This window comes from Bufo bufo, chromosome 1 (genome assembly GCF_905171765.1).
Source record: "Bufo bufo chromosome 1, aBufBuf1.1, whole genome shotgun sequence".
NCBI classification, from domain to species: Eukaryota; Metazoa; Chordata; class Amphibia; order Anura; family Bufonidae; genus Bufo; species Bufo bufo.
Window position 1 is genome coordinate 663,739,568 of NC_053389.1, and position 14,761 is coordinate 663,754,328.

At 41.7% G+C, this 14,761-nt stretch overlaps 1 protein-coding gene across 1 annotated transcript in view; it reads right to left on the reverse strand.

The window, feature by feature from the left end:
* Positions 1-14,761, reverse strand: part of FAM227B (family with sequence similarity 227 member B) — a 695,955-nt gene that overhangs the window by 497,646 nt on the left and 183,548 nt on the right. Inside the window, exon 10 of the mRNA XM_040414019.1 lies at positions 5,702-5,812. Within this exon, the coding sequence (XP_040269953.1) occupies positions 5,702-5,812 (111 nt within the window). The remainder of the gene's footprint in view (positions 1-5,701; positions 5,813-14,761) is intronic.

Here is a 14,761-nt window from a genome sequence, read left to right on the forward strand (position 1 = left end):
AACAATAGATAGCGGAGGTGCAGTAGACATCGCTTATCTAGACTTCAGTAAGGCTTTCGATACTGTCCCACACAGAAGGCTTATCAATAAATTGCAGTCTTTGGGCTTGGACTCCCATATTGTTGAATGGATTAGGCAGTGGCTGAGGGACAGGCAACAGAGGGTTGTAGTCAATGGAGTATATTCAGACCAAGGTCTTGTTACCAGTGGGGTACCTCAGGAATCTGTTCTGGGACCCATATTGTTTAATATCTTTAACAGCGAAATTGCAGAAGGCCTCGATGGTAAGGTGTGTCTTTTTGCTGATGACACAAAGATTTGAAACAGGGTTGATGTTCCTGGAGGGATACACCAAATGGAAAAGGATTTAGGAAAACTAGAGGAATGGTCAAAAATCTGGCAACTAAAATTTAATGTGGATAAGTGCAAAATAATGCACCTGGGGCGTAAAAACCCAAATGCAGAATATAAAATCAGTGATACAGTAATACATTGTTAAGCAGAATAACAAATATAAGTATTATGGTTAACATTTAACCTGTTAAACCATCACAACCTAACTGTATGTCATGAATTTGCTTGTATTACACCTCTATAACTTACAGATATGTAATGGTGATTGTAGGGGCATAGGAGCAGTGATAGCCCATAACTGCAGCAACCTGATACAGAGTGACAGCCAGGCTCCTGCTGTAATATCTGGGATCAGTTAACTGATAACTCCAATCCCGGCTGTTTAACCCCAAAGATGCCATGATTGATAGCGAACAGGCTCCCTCTGTCCTCATAAACAAAAGCAATCGTGAGGTGCCAATGGGTTACAGTGGCAGCCAGGGACACACTTCCATCATTACACAGTAAATTGGTTGAAAAAAGACCTAAGTCCATCAAGTTCAATTATTTAATAGTTAGAAACTCAAGGTGATCCAGAGGAAGGCAAAAAACACTATTTTAAAAGCAGCGGCTGAATTCAGCATAAATAGGAAACAACTCATGAGTCGTGCTGGCAATCACCCAGATCCCTAGATAATCATTCTATATTAACCCCTTCCCATTACAGACACTTTCCATATTTACATTTTCATTTTTTACTATCTGCCTTTCATAATTCAAAACTTTTAAAGTTTTCAGTTCACATAGCTGTAGGAGGGACAAGTTGCACTTTCTAATGGCATCATTTAACCCTTAGAGGACACTACAATTTTCAATTTTTGTGTTTTTATATTTATTGGTGCATTTAAGGATTGGCTGTTTGACACTCCCAGGCACTCGTAACTCAGAAAACTCTGTACGAGCGTGAGTAACAAAATAGAGCGGTCCCACCGGCCTGGGCACGCTCATCTAAATACAAATGATTAGGATTCCCCATCCCACCCTGAAAGCAAGTACCAATATAAAGGAGTGGACCAGCACGGACAGTGAAGTGACCGCGGAGTTTAGCAAGGTAATTATAATCCTTACATTGATGCTGTGAGTTTGCACGGATACCTCTGTGAGCGGTACTTAAATAAGTGTGGGTAAAGTGTGTTGCGCGGGACCAGATTATATTTATTTTTATATTTTACTCCCTACTTTCTCAGAACTTTTTTATTTTTCTGCTCACATAGCCATATGAGGGCTTATTGTTTTCTGGACAAGTTGCACTATTAAATATTGCATATAATATAGTGGAGAGCTGAAAAAAAATATTCAAATTGGATGGACTTGAAATAAAAAAAAAGTTTTTGTTTTTTTAACAGTGTTTCCTATGCGGTAAAATTAATTTGTTACCTTCATTCTCTAGGTCAGTACGTTTACAAGCATACCACACTTGTATAGTTTTTCCTGAATTTGCTGCTTTGATAAGCTGTACCAACACTCATGTCTACAAACATGAACTGCAGCTAATAAGCTGAAGAGTGATTGCGAGGATTACGCTGTGGGTATTATTAGGGACTTGGCCCCTGACCTATCTACACTTTTCTTACCAGGGGTCAACCCTTGTCCCAATTCGGGTTTGGCTGAAGGAATCCCTGTAAGTTTCCATGTTACCTCTATTATTCATACTATAAATGTTGTGGCTACCAATGATAACATTGTGGAGACCCCCTCTGTTGGTCACCCACTACCTGCGGCTAGCAGCAACATTGTTGGTCCTGGCAGTAATTCGGTAAGCAACAATTCTGGACCAAAAGGTAGTTGCAATCATGGGTGGGAGAAGCACAGAGGTTCCACAACTGGTCATTGTACTTTCAGGATAACTCCTGCTACTCATAACCTCCATGCATCATCTACAATGGTCGAAACAATGCCAGTAGTTTCAACCATTGTTGTAACTCCTGCTGAGGCACCTTCTATTAATCAGTGAAGGACCCTATGCTTGTTAGGCCCCATACCCATAGGGAATTTCAGGGCCTCTGATCTACCTATGGCCCTACTGCACCTTGAACACACTATATTACAATCTCAAGGTACTTCAGCTCCTCTCGTTGACGTGGGTGGTATAACTTGTGGAGACCTCCCCTTGTATGGGCTTTCACAGATCTCCGCTCATGATGAAGGAGATTGCCTAGAAATTATTACCAGTCGTTGTGAGCATAATGACCGCACCTTAGATTCACCTATGGTACTGAACATCACCAATAATGCTATGACCACCTTTAACAACTGTGACTACTCCTCTGCAGCCTCCATGGTCTCTTTTCTGGAGCTTCCCTCACACCTAATGGGCCCACTTGGATTAATGCCGTTACAGACTCTACCCTCAGTAACTGTCTTGACCCCTATTCTGACAAGTCCCAAGGGTTGGATGATCACCAGCTTCTTCCCACCATTAGAAAAAAAGGACAATAGTGTGGCTGCAGAGCAGGAAAAGGAAGTAGGTCTTTCAAAAATAAGTTCAGGGATGTTGAGGGAAAAGCTATAATGATTTTAAAATCTACTGACCCACATTCTTAATAGTGATGAGATAGAATTATTATCCAAAGGCTTTTCAGTCCAACAACTAATCCTTCTGGTTTTCAACTTTTTCTAGACCTAAATACTTTTTTATGCAAACTCACCCTCACTAAACATTTTGCAATTTCTCCTTCAGTTTCGTCGACACCATCATCTGTTATTGTGGCTAATCCGACGGAACCTATCACAGTCAAATAACACCCCAAATCAGACTTTGACCCTTTGACCCTTTGACCCTGCATCATAGGGGATCTTTTGCTGAGACTTTTTTCACTATCGTGAATAATAAATTCAGGACATTACAGTGTCCTGGCACATCTAACTACAATTTAACAACCAGCCTGAGAAATGCCATGAGTGGTTTAGTTATTAAGTCCGCTAATAAGGGAGGTGGCTTGATCTTAAACAAATTTGTTTTATTAACGCTGATGTTTCATCCCTGTACTCCAATACACCACATTCATAAGGCATTAGGTCAATACAGAAATATTTTGCCGATGACTCTGCCATGCCTATAGCCCAACAAGATGTTCTTTTACTGTCCATACAGTTCATATTAGAGCATAATATTTTTAGCTTTGAGGATTTGATCTACAAACAAATAAAGGGTTGTGCTGTGGGGTCACAGTTCGTGCCTTCATATGCTAACCTTTATATGGGATTTTTCAAAAAGACACACATTTTATCATCTCATCCCTACAGTGTCAAAATCAATCTATACAGGAGATTTATAGATAATGGGGGTCATTTATCAAGACTGTCGATTTAGATGCCAGTCTTAATACCCCTACGCTGGCGTCGGTTGCATCAAAGTTTTGTAGAGACGGAGGCCTTTACATAACTTTGGCGTTTGTTGCCGCCGGCCGTGCAACATAGTTTAAACCATGCCAGTTACCTTGCTGGTATAGTTTATAACCATTTTCACCGACATAAACTGGTGTAGAAAATGATGAATGAGATGGGCTGGCCGGCCCAGCCTTATCCCCGCCCACATCACAACCTCTTTTCCTGCCACCTCGGAAAAGTGGTGTGAGCGGGGAAAAGTCACAAATTCTGCAGCAAAACCCCTTTGTGACAAAATCTGCGACAAATATATGCCAAAAAGTGGTGTACAAACAATAATAAATGACCCCAAATGAGTTTTTCCTGTGGAAGTGTGATACTACAACTGCTGATCTGTTTATCAAGAGTCTCAATAGTAATGGCTTTGACTATCTCTTGCTCATCAATTTTCTGACCATTCTACTTATTTTCTTGATTTGAATTTCTATAACAATTCTGATGGGCATGTTCAGACTAAGATCCATTTCAAGTCGGTGGACATTATATCTTGATTTTACTATTACCCACTATGCTTAAAGTAAGATTGTCTGCCAAGCATTACACCAGGGAATTAATATCAGTGGCCCTCAGGCGGATCTCCATTCTAACACAAGCGGATTGCCTTTAACCCTCTAAGAAGCCAGTCCCAAAAAAGACATAGCTTTATCACCACCTTTGATCGAGGACATAGGGAGATCAGGAGAATTCTCCAATGCCTTTAACACCTGTTGAAAGTCCCCCTATTTGAAGGTTAGGCTTCCCTTACCCCCAGTGCTCCAGACTAAAAAAAAATACCTAGGAGCCATTGGCTCCTAAACCGAAAACTGTAGATGTCAAATTACATTTTAAGTTGCCAAATTTAAAATAAATATATATGTAGACATTCTCTTTCCTCATCTCTTCCGTTTGACCCAGACCGCTATGACAAATTCATTCAGCCACATCTGATCTCTGCAGAGTTTGTTACAGACATGTTTGATTTCTCAATTTTTCCATGAACCTCCGCAAATTTTCAACACCAACTCCCCATCCTGGCGTCCCAACAATGTCAGCCCAATACATAGGGAAGGGGCTGAGCTGTAATATCAAGCACAGCCGCTATACTACGCACACTGCTGTACTTGGTAAGGGCGGAGAAGGCTGCTTTCTCACAGGAGCGCCGGTGCATTCTCAAACAGTTGATCAGCAGAAGTCCCAGGTGTCGGGTCCCCAACGATCAGATACTTATGACCTATCCAGAGGAAAACCCCTCTGTCATCTCTTAACTACATTTCGAACTGAGGAAATGGCAACCTTAAAACGCTTTGCTGTCTTCTTATAGCATTTTCCTGCTTTGTGGGCCTCAACTATTTCCGTAAGGCCTCTGTTTAGAAGAACCCATGGCTGCTGTTGTTTTTTGGGACAAGGTTAAAGGAGTCTGGGTATTTATAAAGCTTTGAAACTTGAACCACCTGGCCTTCCCTATTGATGATTCTGATCAAGCCTTAACCCTAACAGGCTATTTACGGTCTGAGACCTCGGTCAAATCTCCTTGGTATCTCACACTTTTGCAAGGTACTCCTTTCCTTTTTTTCACTCTAAAAATATAATCATTTCATCTTCAACTTGCTTAACTGCTCACAGTTTTGACTAAGGGTGCCCACATTTTTTCATGCCACTGTATATAGTATATGGAGGCTTTCTTGCCTAGAGCTCCTAGTTTAATATGCATTAGGGCGTTGAGCCGTATGCTCTCTGAAAAATTAAGACATTGTGAAGAAAAGTTGAAGGGAAAATAAAATGAGAACCAGCAAAAACAAAAATACATACCATTACAGAGGCCTGTGTGAACATACACATAAAGTTCAACATATTATGATAAGTTGAGGCATTCTCACATTCATGAGGAGGTTTTTCCATGTACACAAAAGTAATGAAAAATATATTGCAGATGTTTACATACCAGCTAGGTTTTGAGGTGTGTTAATTTTTTCAGTAGAGTTTTGATCATTTTTCTGGCATTCAAGGACACTAACATCCCATTTTTCCCAGAAGCAAGGCACTGGCTTTATACCTGGAAAAAAGCAGCCTGTTTAGAATTCTTTTTTAGAGTAAGTCTTTTTACAGGAGTTGTCACACCATTATATGACTACTCACAAAAGTTAGGGATATTTCGGGTTCACACTACAGTGATATTATATCATGAAAGTAGAGCATTTCAGTAGAAGCATGCAGTAGTGATTTTCTTATCTCAAACAATTTATTGAAACAAAGCCAACAACATTGGTGGGTGGAGGTTAGAGTGCATTTTAGGTTCATCCTGAAATTTCACCCACTAGCCAAATATCCCTAACTTTTTGTGAGTAGTGTATGTCAGAGTCAGGCTATAGACGAGAGGATTACTAGACATAGAGCTGGCTGCAGGGAGAGTGACTGAGGATGTGTGCACATCAGCGAAATAGATGGATGTGCATACTGCTATAAACTTTCAACGGTATCCGCCGCCATACTATCTAAGTAAATGTCATATCTCTTCACTGGATTGCTTTTTTTAACAGTATATAAATGGCAAATATGCTTCATTTTTATAATCTATAAAACAAGTATGATATGCAATGGTGGGCAACCCCTTTAAATATTTCTCTCTCTCTCTCTCTCTCTCTCTCTCTCTCTCTATATATATATATATATATATATATATATATAGAGAGAGAGAGAGAGAGAGAGAGAAATATTTAAAGGGGTTGCCCACCATTGCATATCATATATATATACAGTTGCAAGAAAAAATATGTGAACCCTTTGGAATGATATGGATTTCTGCACAAGTTGATCATAAAATGTGATCTGATCTTCATCTAAGTCACAACAATAGACAATCACAGTCTGCTTAAACTAATAACACACAAAGAATTAAATGTTACCATGTTTTTATTGAACACACCATGTAAACATTCCCAGTGCAGATGGAAAAAGTATGTGAACCCCTAGACTAATGACATCTCCAAGAGCTAATTGGAGTGAGGTGTCAGCCAAATGGAGTCCAATCAATGAGATGAGATTAAAGGTGTTGGTTACAGCTACCCTGCCCTATACAAAACACACACCAGTTCTGGGTTTGCTTTTCACAAGAAGCATTGCCTGATGTGAATGATGCCTCGCACAAAAGAGATTTCAGAAGACCTACAATTAAGAATTTTTGACTTGCATAAAGCTGGAAAGGGTTATAAAAGTATCTCCAAAAGCCTTGCTGTTCATCAGTCCATGGTAAGACAAATTGTCTATAAATGGAGAAAGTTCAGCACTGCTGCTACTCTCCCTAGGAGTGGCCATCCTGTAAAGATGACTGCAAGAGCACAGCGCAGACTGCTCAATGAGGTGAAGAATCCTAGAGTGTCAGCTAAAGACTTACAAAAGTCTCTGGCATATGCTAACATCCCTGTTAGCGTATCTATGATACGTAAAACACTAAACAAGATAGGATTTCATGGGAGGATACCACAGAGGAAGCCACTGCTGTCCAAAAAAACCATTGCTGCACATTTACAGTTTGCACAAGAGCACCTGGATGTTCCATAGCAGTACTGGCAAAATATTCTGTGGACAGATGAAACCAAAGTTGAGTTGTTTGTTAGAAACACACAACACTATGGGTGTAAAAAAAGAGGCACAGTAAACCAACATCAAAACCTCATCCCAACTGTGAAGTATGGTGGTGGGGGCATTATGGTTTTCGGCTGCTTTGCTGCGTCAGGGCCTGGACGGATTGCTATTATCGAAGGAAAAATGAATTCCCAAGTTTATCAGGACATTTTGCAGGAGAACTTAAGGCCATCTGTCCACCAGCTGAAGCTCAACAGAAGATGGGTGTTGCAACAGGACAACAACCCAAAGCATAGAAGTAAATCAACAACAGAATGGCTTAAACAGAAGAAAATACGCCTTCTGGAGTGGCCCAGTCAGAGTCCTGACCTCAATCCGATTGAGATGCTGTGGCATGACCTCAAAAAAGCGATTCACACCAGACATCCCAAGAATATTGCTGAACTGAAACAGTTCTGTAAAGAGGAATGGTCAAGAATTACTCCTGACCGTTGTGCACGTCTGATCTGCAACTACAGGAAATGTTTGGTTGAAGTTATTGCTGCCAAAGGAGGTTCAACCAGTTATTAAATCCAAGGGTTCAAATACTTTTTCAACCTGCACTGTGAATGTTTACATGGTGTATTCAATAAAAACATGGTAACATTTAATTATTTGTGTGTTATTAGTTTAAGCAGACTGTGATGGTCTATTGTTGTGACTTAGATGATGATCAGATCACATTTTATGACCAATTTGTGCAGAAATCCATATTATTCCAAAGGGTTCACATACTTTTTCTTGCAACTGTATATACACACAGTGTTAAAATTTTCCACCTTTAATGTGACCTATAAACTGTACAACTCAATTGAAAAACAAACTGAAATCTTTTAGGTAGAGGGAAGAAAAAATATAAAAATAAAATAATATGGTTGCATAAGTGTGCACACCCTTAACCCCTTAAGAACTCAGCCCTATTTCACCTTAAGGACTTGGCCATTTTTTGCAAATCTGACCAGTGTCACTTTAAGTGCTGATAACTTTAAAACGCTTTGACTTATCCAGGCCATTCTGAGATAGTTTTTTCGTCACATATTGTACTTCATGACACTGGTAAAATGAAGTAAAAAAAAAATCATTTTTATTTATAAAAAAATACCAAATTTACCCAATTTTCTTTTTAAATTGCGAATTTCCAAGTTTCAATTCCTCTACTTCTATAATACATAGTAATACCTACAAAAATTGTTATTACTTTACATTCCCCATATGTCTACTTCATGTTTGGATCCATTTGGGAATGATATTTTATTTTTGGGTTATGTTACAAGGCATAGAAGTTTAGAAGCAAATCTTGAAATTTTTCTGAAATTTTCAAAAACCCACTTTTTAGGGACCAGTTCAGGTCTGAAGTCACTTTGTGAGGCTTACATAATAGAAACCACCCAAAAATGACCCCATTCTAGAAACTACACCCCTCAAGGTATTCAAAACTGATTTTACAAATGCCGTTAACCCTTCCACAAGAGTTAATAGCAAATGGTGATAGAATTTAAGAATTTAGATTTTTTGGCAAATTTTCCATTTTAATCAAATTTTCCAGTAACAAAGCAAGGGTTAACAGCCAAACAAAATGCTATATTTATTGCCCCGATTCTGTAGTTTGCAGAAACATCCCATATGTGGCCGTAAACTACTGTACGGGCACACAGTAGGGCGTAGAGGGAAAGGTGCGCCGTATGGTTTTTGGAAGGCAGATTTTGCTGGACTGTTTTTTTTTACACCATGTGCCATTTGAAGCCCCCTGATGCACCCCTAGAGAAGAAACTCCATAAAAGTGACCCCATCTAAGAAACTACACCCCTCAAGGTATTCAAAACTTATTTTACAAACTTTGTTAACCCTTTAGGTGTTGCACAAGATTTAATGGAAAATAGAGATACAATTTCAAAATTTCACTTTTTTGGCAGATTTTCCATTTTAATATTTTTTTTTCCAGTTACAAAGCAAGGGTTACCAGCCAAACAAAACTCATTATTTATGGCCCTGATTCTGTAGTTTACAGAAACACCCCATATGTGGTCATAAACTGCTGTACGGGCACACGACAGGGCGCAGAAGGAAAGGAATGCCATACGGTTTTTGGAAGGCAGATTTAGCTGGACTGTTTTTTTTTACACCATGTCCCATTTGAAGCCCCCCTGATGCACCCCTAGAGTAGAAACTCCAAAAAAGTGACCCCATTTTAGAAACTACGGGACTGGGTGGTAGTTTTGTTGGTACTAGTTTGGGGTACATATGATTTGTGGTTGCTCTATATTACACTTTTTGTGAGGCAAGATAAGAAATAGCATTTTTGGCACCGCTTTTTTTTTTTGTTATTTACAACATTCATCTGACAGGTTAGATCATGTGGTATTTTTATAGAGCAGGTTGTCACGGATGCGGAGATACCTAATATGTAAACAATTATTTTTAATTTATGTAAGTTTTACACAATGATTTCATTTTTGAAACAAAAAAAATCATGTTTTAGTGTCTCCATAGTCCGAGAGCCATAGTTTTTTAAGTTTTTGGGCGATTATCTTAGGTAGGGTCTCATTTTTTGTGGGATGAGGTGACGGTTTGATTGGCACTATTTTGGGGTGCATATGACTTTTTGATCGCTTGCTATTACACTTTTTGTGATGTAAGATGACAAAAAATAGCTTTTTTTACACCGTTTTTATTTTAATTTTTTTACGGTGGTCACCTGAGGGGTTAGGTCATGTGATATTTTTATAGAGCCAGTCGATATGGACGCGGCGATACCTAATATGTATACTTTTTTTATTTATGTAAGTTTTACACAATGATTTCATTTTTTAAACAAAAAAAATCATGTTTTAGTGTTTCCATAGTCTAAGAGCCATAGTTTTTTCAGTTTTTGGGCGATTATCTTGGGTAGGGTATGACTTTTGCGGGATGAGATGACGGTTTGATTGGTACTATTTTGGCGTACATGCAACTTTTTTGATCACTTTTATTACCTTTTTAAGGAAATAAGGTGGGCAAAATTTCAATTTTCTCATAGTTTTTATTTTTTTATTTTTATGGCGTTCACCGTGCGGGGAAAGTAACATGACCGTTTTATAGATCAGGTCATTACGGACGCGGCGATACCTAATATGTGTAGTGTATTTAATTTTTACTTTTTTTATTCAGTGATAAATGTTTTTTTTTTTTATCTTTACTTTTTTCACTTTATTTTTTTGGACCTAGACCCACTTGGTTTTTGAAGATCCAGTGGGTCTGATGTCTGTATATTACAGTACAGTACACTATATAGTGTATTGTACTGTATTTCACTTACACTTTGTCTGAACAGATCTATGCCTTTAGCACAGATCTGTTCAGCACCATGGACAGCAGGATGCCTGAGAAGGCGTCATGCTGCCATGCGAACCTTCCCCGTCTGCCACAACTGCGCAGATGGGGAAGGGTAAAGAGGGGGGCTCCCTCCCTCTGTGACCCCATCCTGTCTGGGGGCTGCAAAGGCACAGCAGCCCCCCGATTGGAGAGGGAGGGAGCTCCCTGACTGTTAACCTTTTCCGTACGGACTGTGGTATGGAAAGGGTTAAACGGCTGACATCACAGCACAGATGTCAGCCGTTTATACCAGAGTGTCAGCAATGTGCTGACACTCTGGTATAACCACTGGACACCAATGAATATTCAAGAGGAGGCGGACGGGGGATCGCGATCCTGCCTGCCGCACCGCCCGCCTCCCGCACCGCCTGTAACCCCCCCCCCCTGCACCACCCGCCGGCATAAAATCATTCAGGGGTGCAGGGGGGGTGAAAAAAATCTACGTTTTGGGCATTTTAAAGTTTCTGATCCCTGCGGTCAGGGACCGCGGGGATCAGAAACTGCAGAAAGCGCTGCAAACCGCAGGTCTGAATTGATTTGCGGTTTGCGGCGATCGCCGATATGGGGGGTCACATGACCCCACTGGCGTTGTAAAAGGATGCCCGCTGAATGATTTCAGCGGGCATCCCGTTCCGATTAACCCCCGCTGCGCCGCAATCGCATTTTAAAGCCATGACGTACCGGTACGTCATGGGTCCTTAAGGACTCGGGAAACATGCCGTAAAGGTACGTCATGCGTCCCTAAGGGGTAAACTAATACTTTGTTGAATTTATTACAACACTCAGTCTTTTTGGGTATGAGTCTATCAGCATGGCACATTTTGACTTGCCAAGATTTGCCCACTCTTCTTGGCAAAAACACTACAAATCTGTCAGATTGCGAGGGCATCTCCTGTGCACAGCCCTCTTCAGATCACCCCACAGATTTTCAATCGGATTCAGGTCTGGGCTCTGGCTGGGCCATTCCAAAACTTTCATCTTCTTCTGGTGAAGACATTCCTTTCTTGATTTGGATGTATGCTTTGGGTCGTTGTCATGCTGAAAGATGAAGTTCCTCTTCATGTTCAGCTTTCTAGCAGAAGCCTGAAGGTTTTTTGCCAATATTGACTGGTATTTGGAACTGTTCATAATTCCCTCTAGCTTAACTAAGGCCCCAGTTCCAGCTGAAGAAAAACAACTCCAAAACATGATGCTGCCACCACCATGCTTCACTGTGGGTACAGTGTTCTTTTGGTGATGTGCAGTGTTGTTTTTGCGCCAAACATATCTTTTGGAATTATGGCCAAAAGGTTCAAGCTTGGTTTCATCAGACCATAACACCTTTTCCCACATGCTTTTGGGAGACTTTAGATGTGTTTTTGCAAAATGTAGCCTGGCTTAGATGTTTTTCTTCGTAAGAAAAGGCTTTCGTCTTGCCATTCTACCCCATAGCCCAGACATATGAAGAATACGGGAGATTGTTGTCACATGTACCACACAGCCAGTACTTGCCAGATATTCCTGCAGCTCCTTTAATGTTGTTGTAGGCCTCTTTATAGCCTCCCAGACCAGTTTTCTTCTCGTCTTTTGATCAATTTTAGAGGGAAGTCCAGGTCTTGGTAATGTCACTGTTGTGCCATATTTTCTCCACTTGATGATGACTGTCTTTACTGTGTTCCATGGTATATCTGATGCCTTGGAAATTCTTTTGTACCCTTCTCCTGACTGATACCTTTTAACAATGAAATCCCTCATGTTTTCCTCTCGAAGCGGCATGACGTAGGTGTGCGTGCCGCGCTCCTCCTCCTTCCGTCCCTCCCTCCCCCCCTCTCTTCCTGCCTCCCGCTTTGTTGTGGAACGTGGAGCCCAGCTGTGACCTGCCGGGAGCGGCCGTCTGTGGAATGCCGGGACCCGCCCTCTGTGGAGCGTAGTAGCGCTGGTCTGAAAAGCTGGAGTCGGCATGGGCCCTGAGACGCTGCCCAAACTGTTGTGGACTTACCCTTACCCTGCCTAGCCGGAGAGTGACAGAGCCCGTGGCTTGGATCGGCTGAAGTACAGACGCTTACCTCCGGTAGGTGACAGGAGTCGGTGGGGTTCTCGTGATCCTGGCGTGTAGGCGCTGCTGCACCTTTTCCTCTCCTGAGAAGGCGGTGGACCCTGCGGTGGATGCTGGTGGACTGCAATGCCTAGTCGTGGACGCCGGTGGAGTCTTTTGTGGAGGCTGGACTTGGATGCCGTGAGTCTGTGGAGCCGAATCCCTGTGTGTGCTGTTTGCTTGAGAGGGGATGAGATCACAGATGAAGGTCTTCTGCGCCACCTGCGATTCTCAGGTGCCTCTGTTTGTATGTCTGAACGGATTTGCCCTCTGAATAAATATCATGCGCTGGGAGGCTTCTAGCTGGGCGACTTGACAAACTTGTCTGCTGGGTGGAATTGGCATATTTGGGGTCTCCATCTGGAGGGCAGGACCGTGAGGTCTGAGAAGGCCTCTGTCTGATCCACTGCAGGGGATCTATGTGACAAACTCTCATCTATCAAGATCTTTAGATCTACAGTGGCTTTCGCCTGTAGGCTCTTGTGCTACCTGAACCAGACTGCAATTTGGGGTTAAAGGAGCCCTCTGCCTGTATATTGTGACCTTAAGGTTGTACAGCTGCGGGAGGGTGTATGTACACAGCTGAATATGTGTCTTTCTCTGTCCTCCCCTATATGTACCCAGCTTCTATGTTTTCCTTCTATATGTACTCAGCTTTTTTGGTTACCAGGTATCATATTTACTTGTGTTAAATCTATGTGTGGGACATTCATGTCTCTATGAGTACGAAGTAGGCTGTCTGGGTCTTATAGTTAATGCGGGGTATTTCCCTTGCCGATCCGGACTACTAGTGGATCTGGTATTGGAAATCCTTCTGTGTGTCATATTGCCAGGCTCTAATATTGGTTCTCCCCCGTGTGAATTGTGCGTACGGGGCCCCCTAAAATGCCGCCTAAGTATCGTAAATCAGGAGGGATATCCTTGCCGAAAGGTGGTCAGGGGGGAAGCCCCCAGGCTCATTTAGATAAATTTTTGAAGTCCCCTCCACCTAAAACCAGGGGAGGTGTGCAAAGATCTGTTCTACAGGTTGAGCAGGTAGTGGTTAATATGGACCGGCCAGAGCTGGGTACTATAAAGGCTAGCACGCCCCAGAGTGAAGGTTTTGAGAGTATTAATAAAAAACTTTCGGATATATTGGGAGTAGTAAATGCTACTAACACCTCAGTCGCAGATTAGTCCTATCCTGCAATGGAAATAGCGAGATGGAACAACCCCTTTAACCCCAAGTGGACTTGCCTTGCCACAGGCTTATTCAAGGCGTATTTCAGGCAGCATATACTGACAGACTTAAATCAGTCTAATTCTGTGGAAGGTTATTATAATTCCTTACAATGCCGTGCGATCCTTTGAAACGAGCAGTGTCCAAAATGGTCCATCTGCATTGGACACGCTCATCTGAAAGAGGCCTAAAAAGATTGGGCAGTTTATATTAAATGTGCAAAATCCTTATTTCCCTTACAACAGCTGTCAGGCAACAAAAGTGAGTAAACCCCTAAGTGAAAATAGCCAAATTGTGCCCAATTAGCCATTGTCCCTCCTTCTCAAGTGACTCATTAGTGTTACAAGGTCTGAGGTGTGAATGGGGAGTAGGTGTGTTAAATTTGGTGTTATAGCTCTCACGCTCTCTCATAATGGTAACTGGAAGTTCAACATGGCACCTCATGGCAAAGAACTCTCTAAGGATCTGAAAAAAAGAATTGTTGCTCTACATAAAGATGGCCTAGGCTAAAAGAAGATTGCCAACACCCTGAAACTGAGCTACAGCACGGTGGCCAAGACCATACAGTGGTTTACCAAGACAGGTTCCACTCAGAACAGGTCTCGCCATGGTGGACCAAAGAAGTTGAGTGCACGTTCTCAGCATCATATCCAGAGGTTGTCTTTTCAAAATAGATGTATGAGTGCTGCCAGGATTGCTGCATAGGTTAAAGGGGTCGGGTGGGGGTCAGCCTGTCA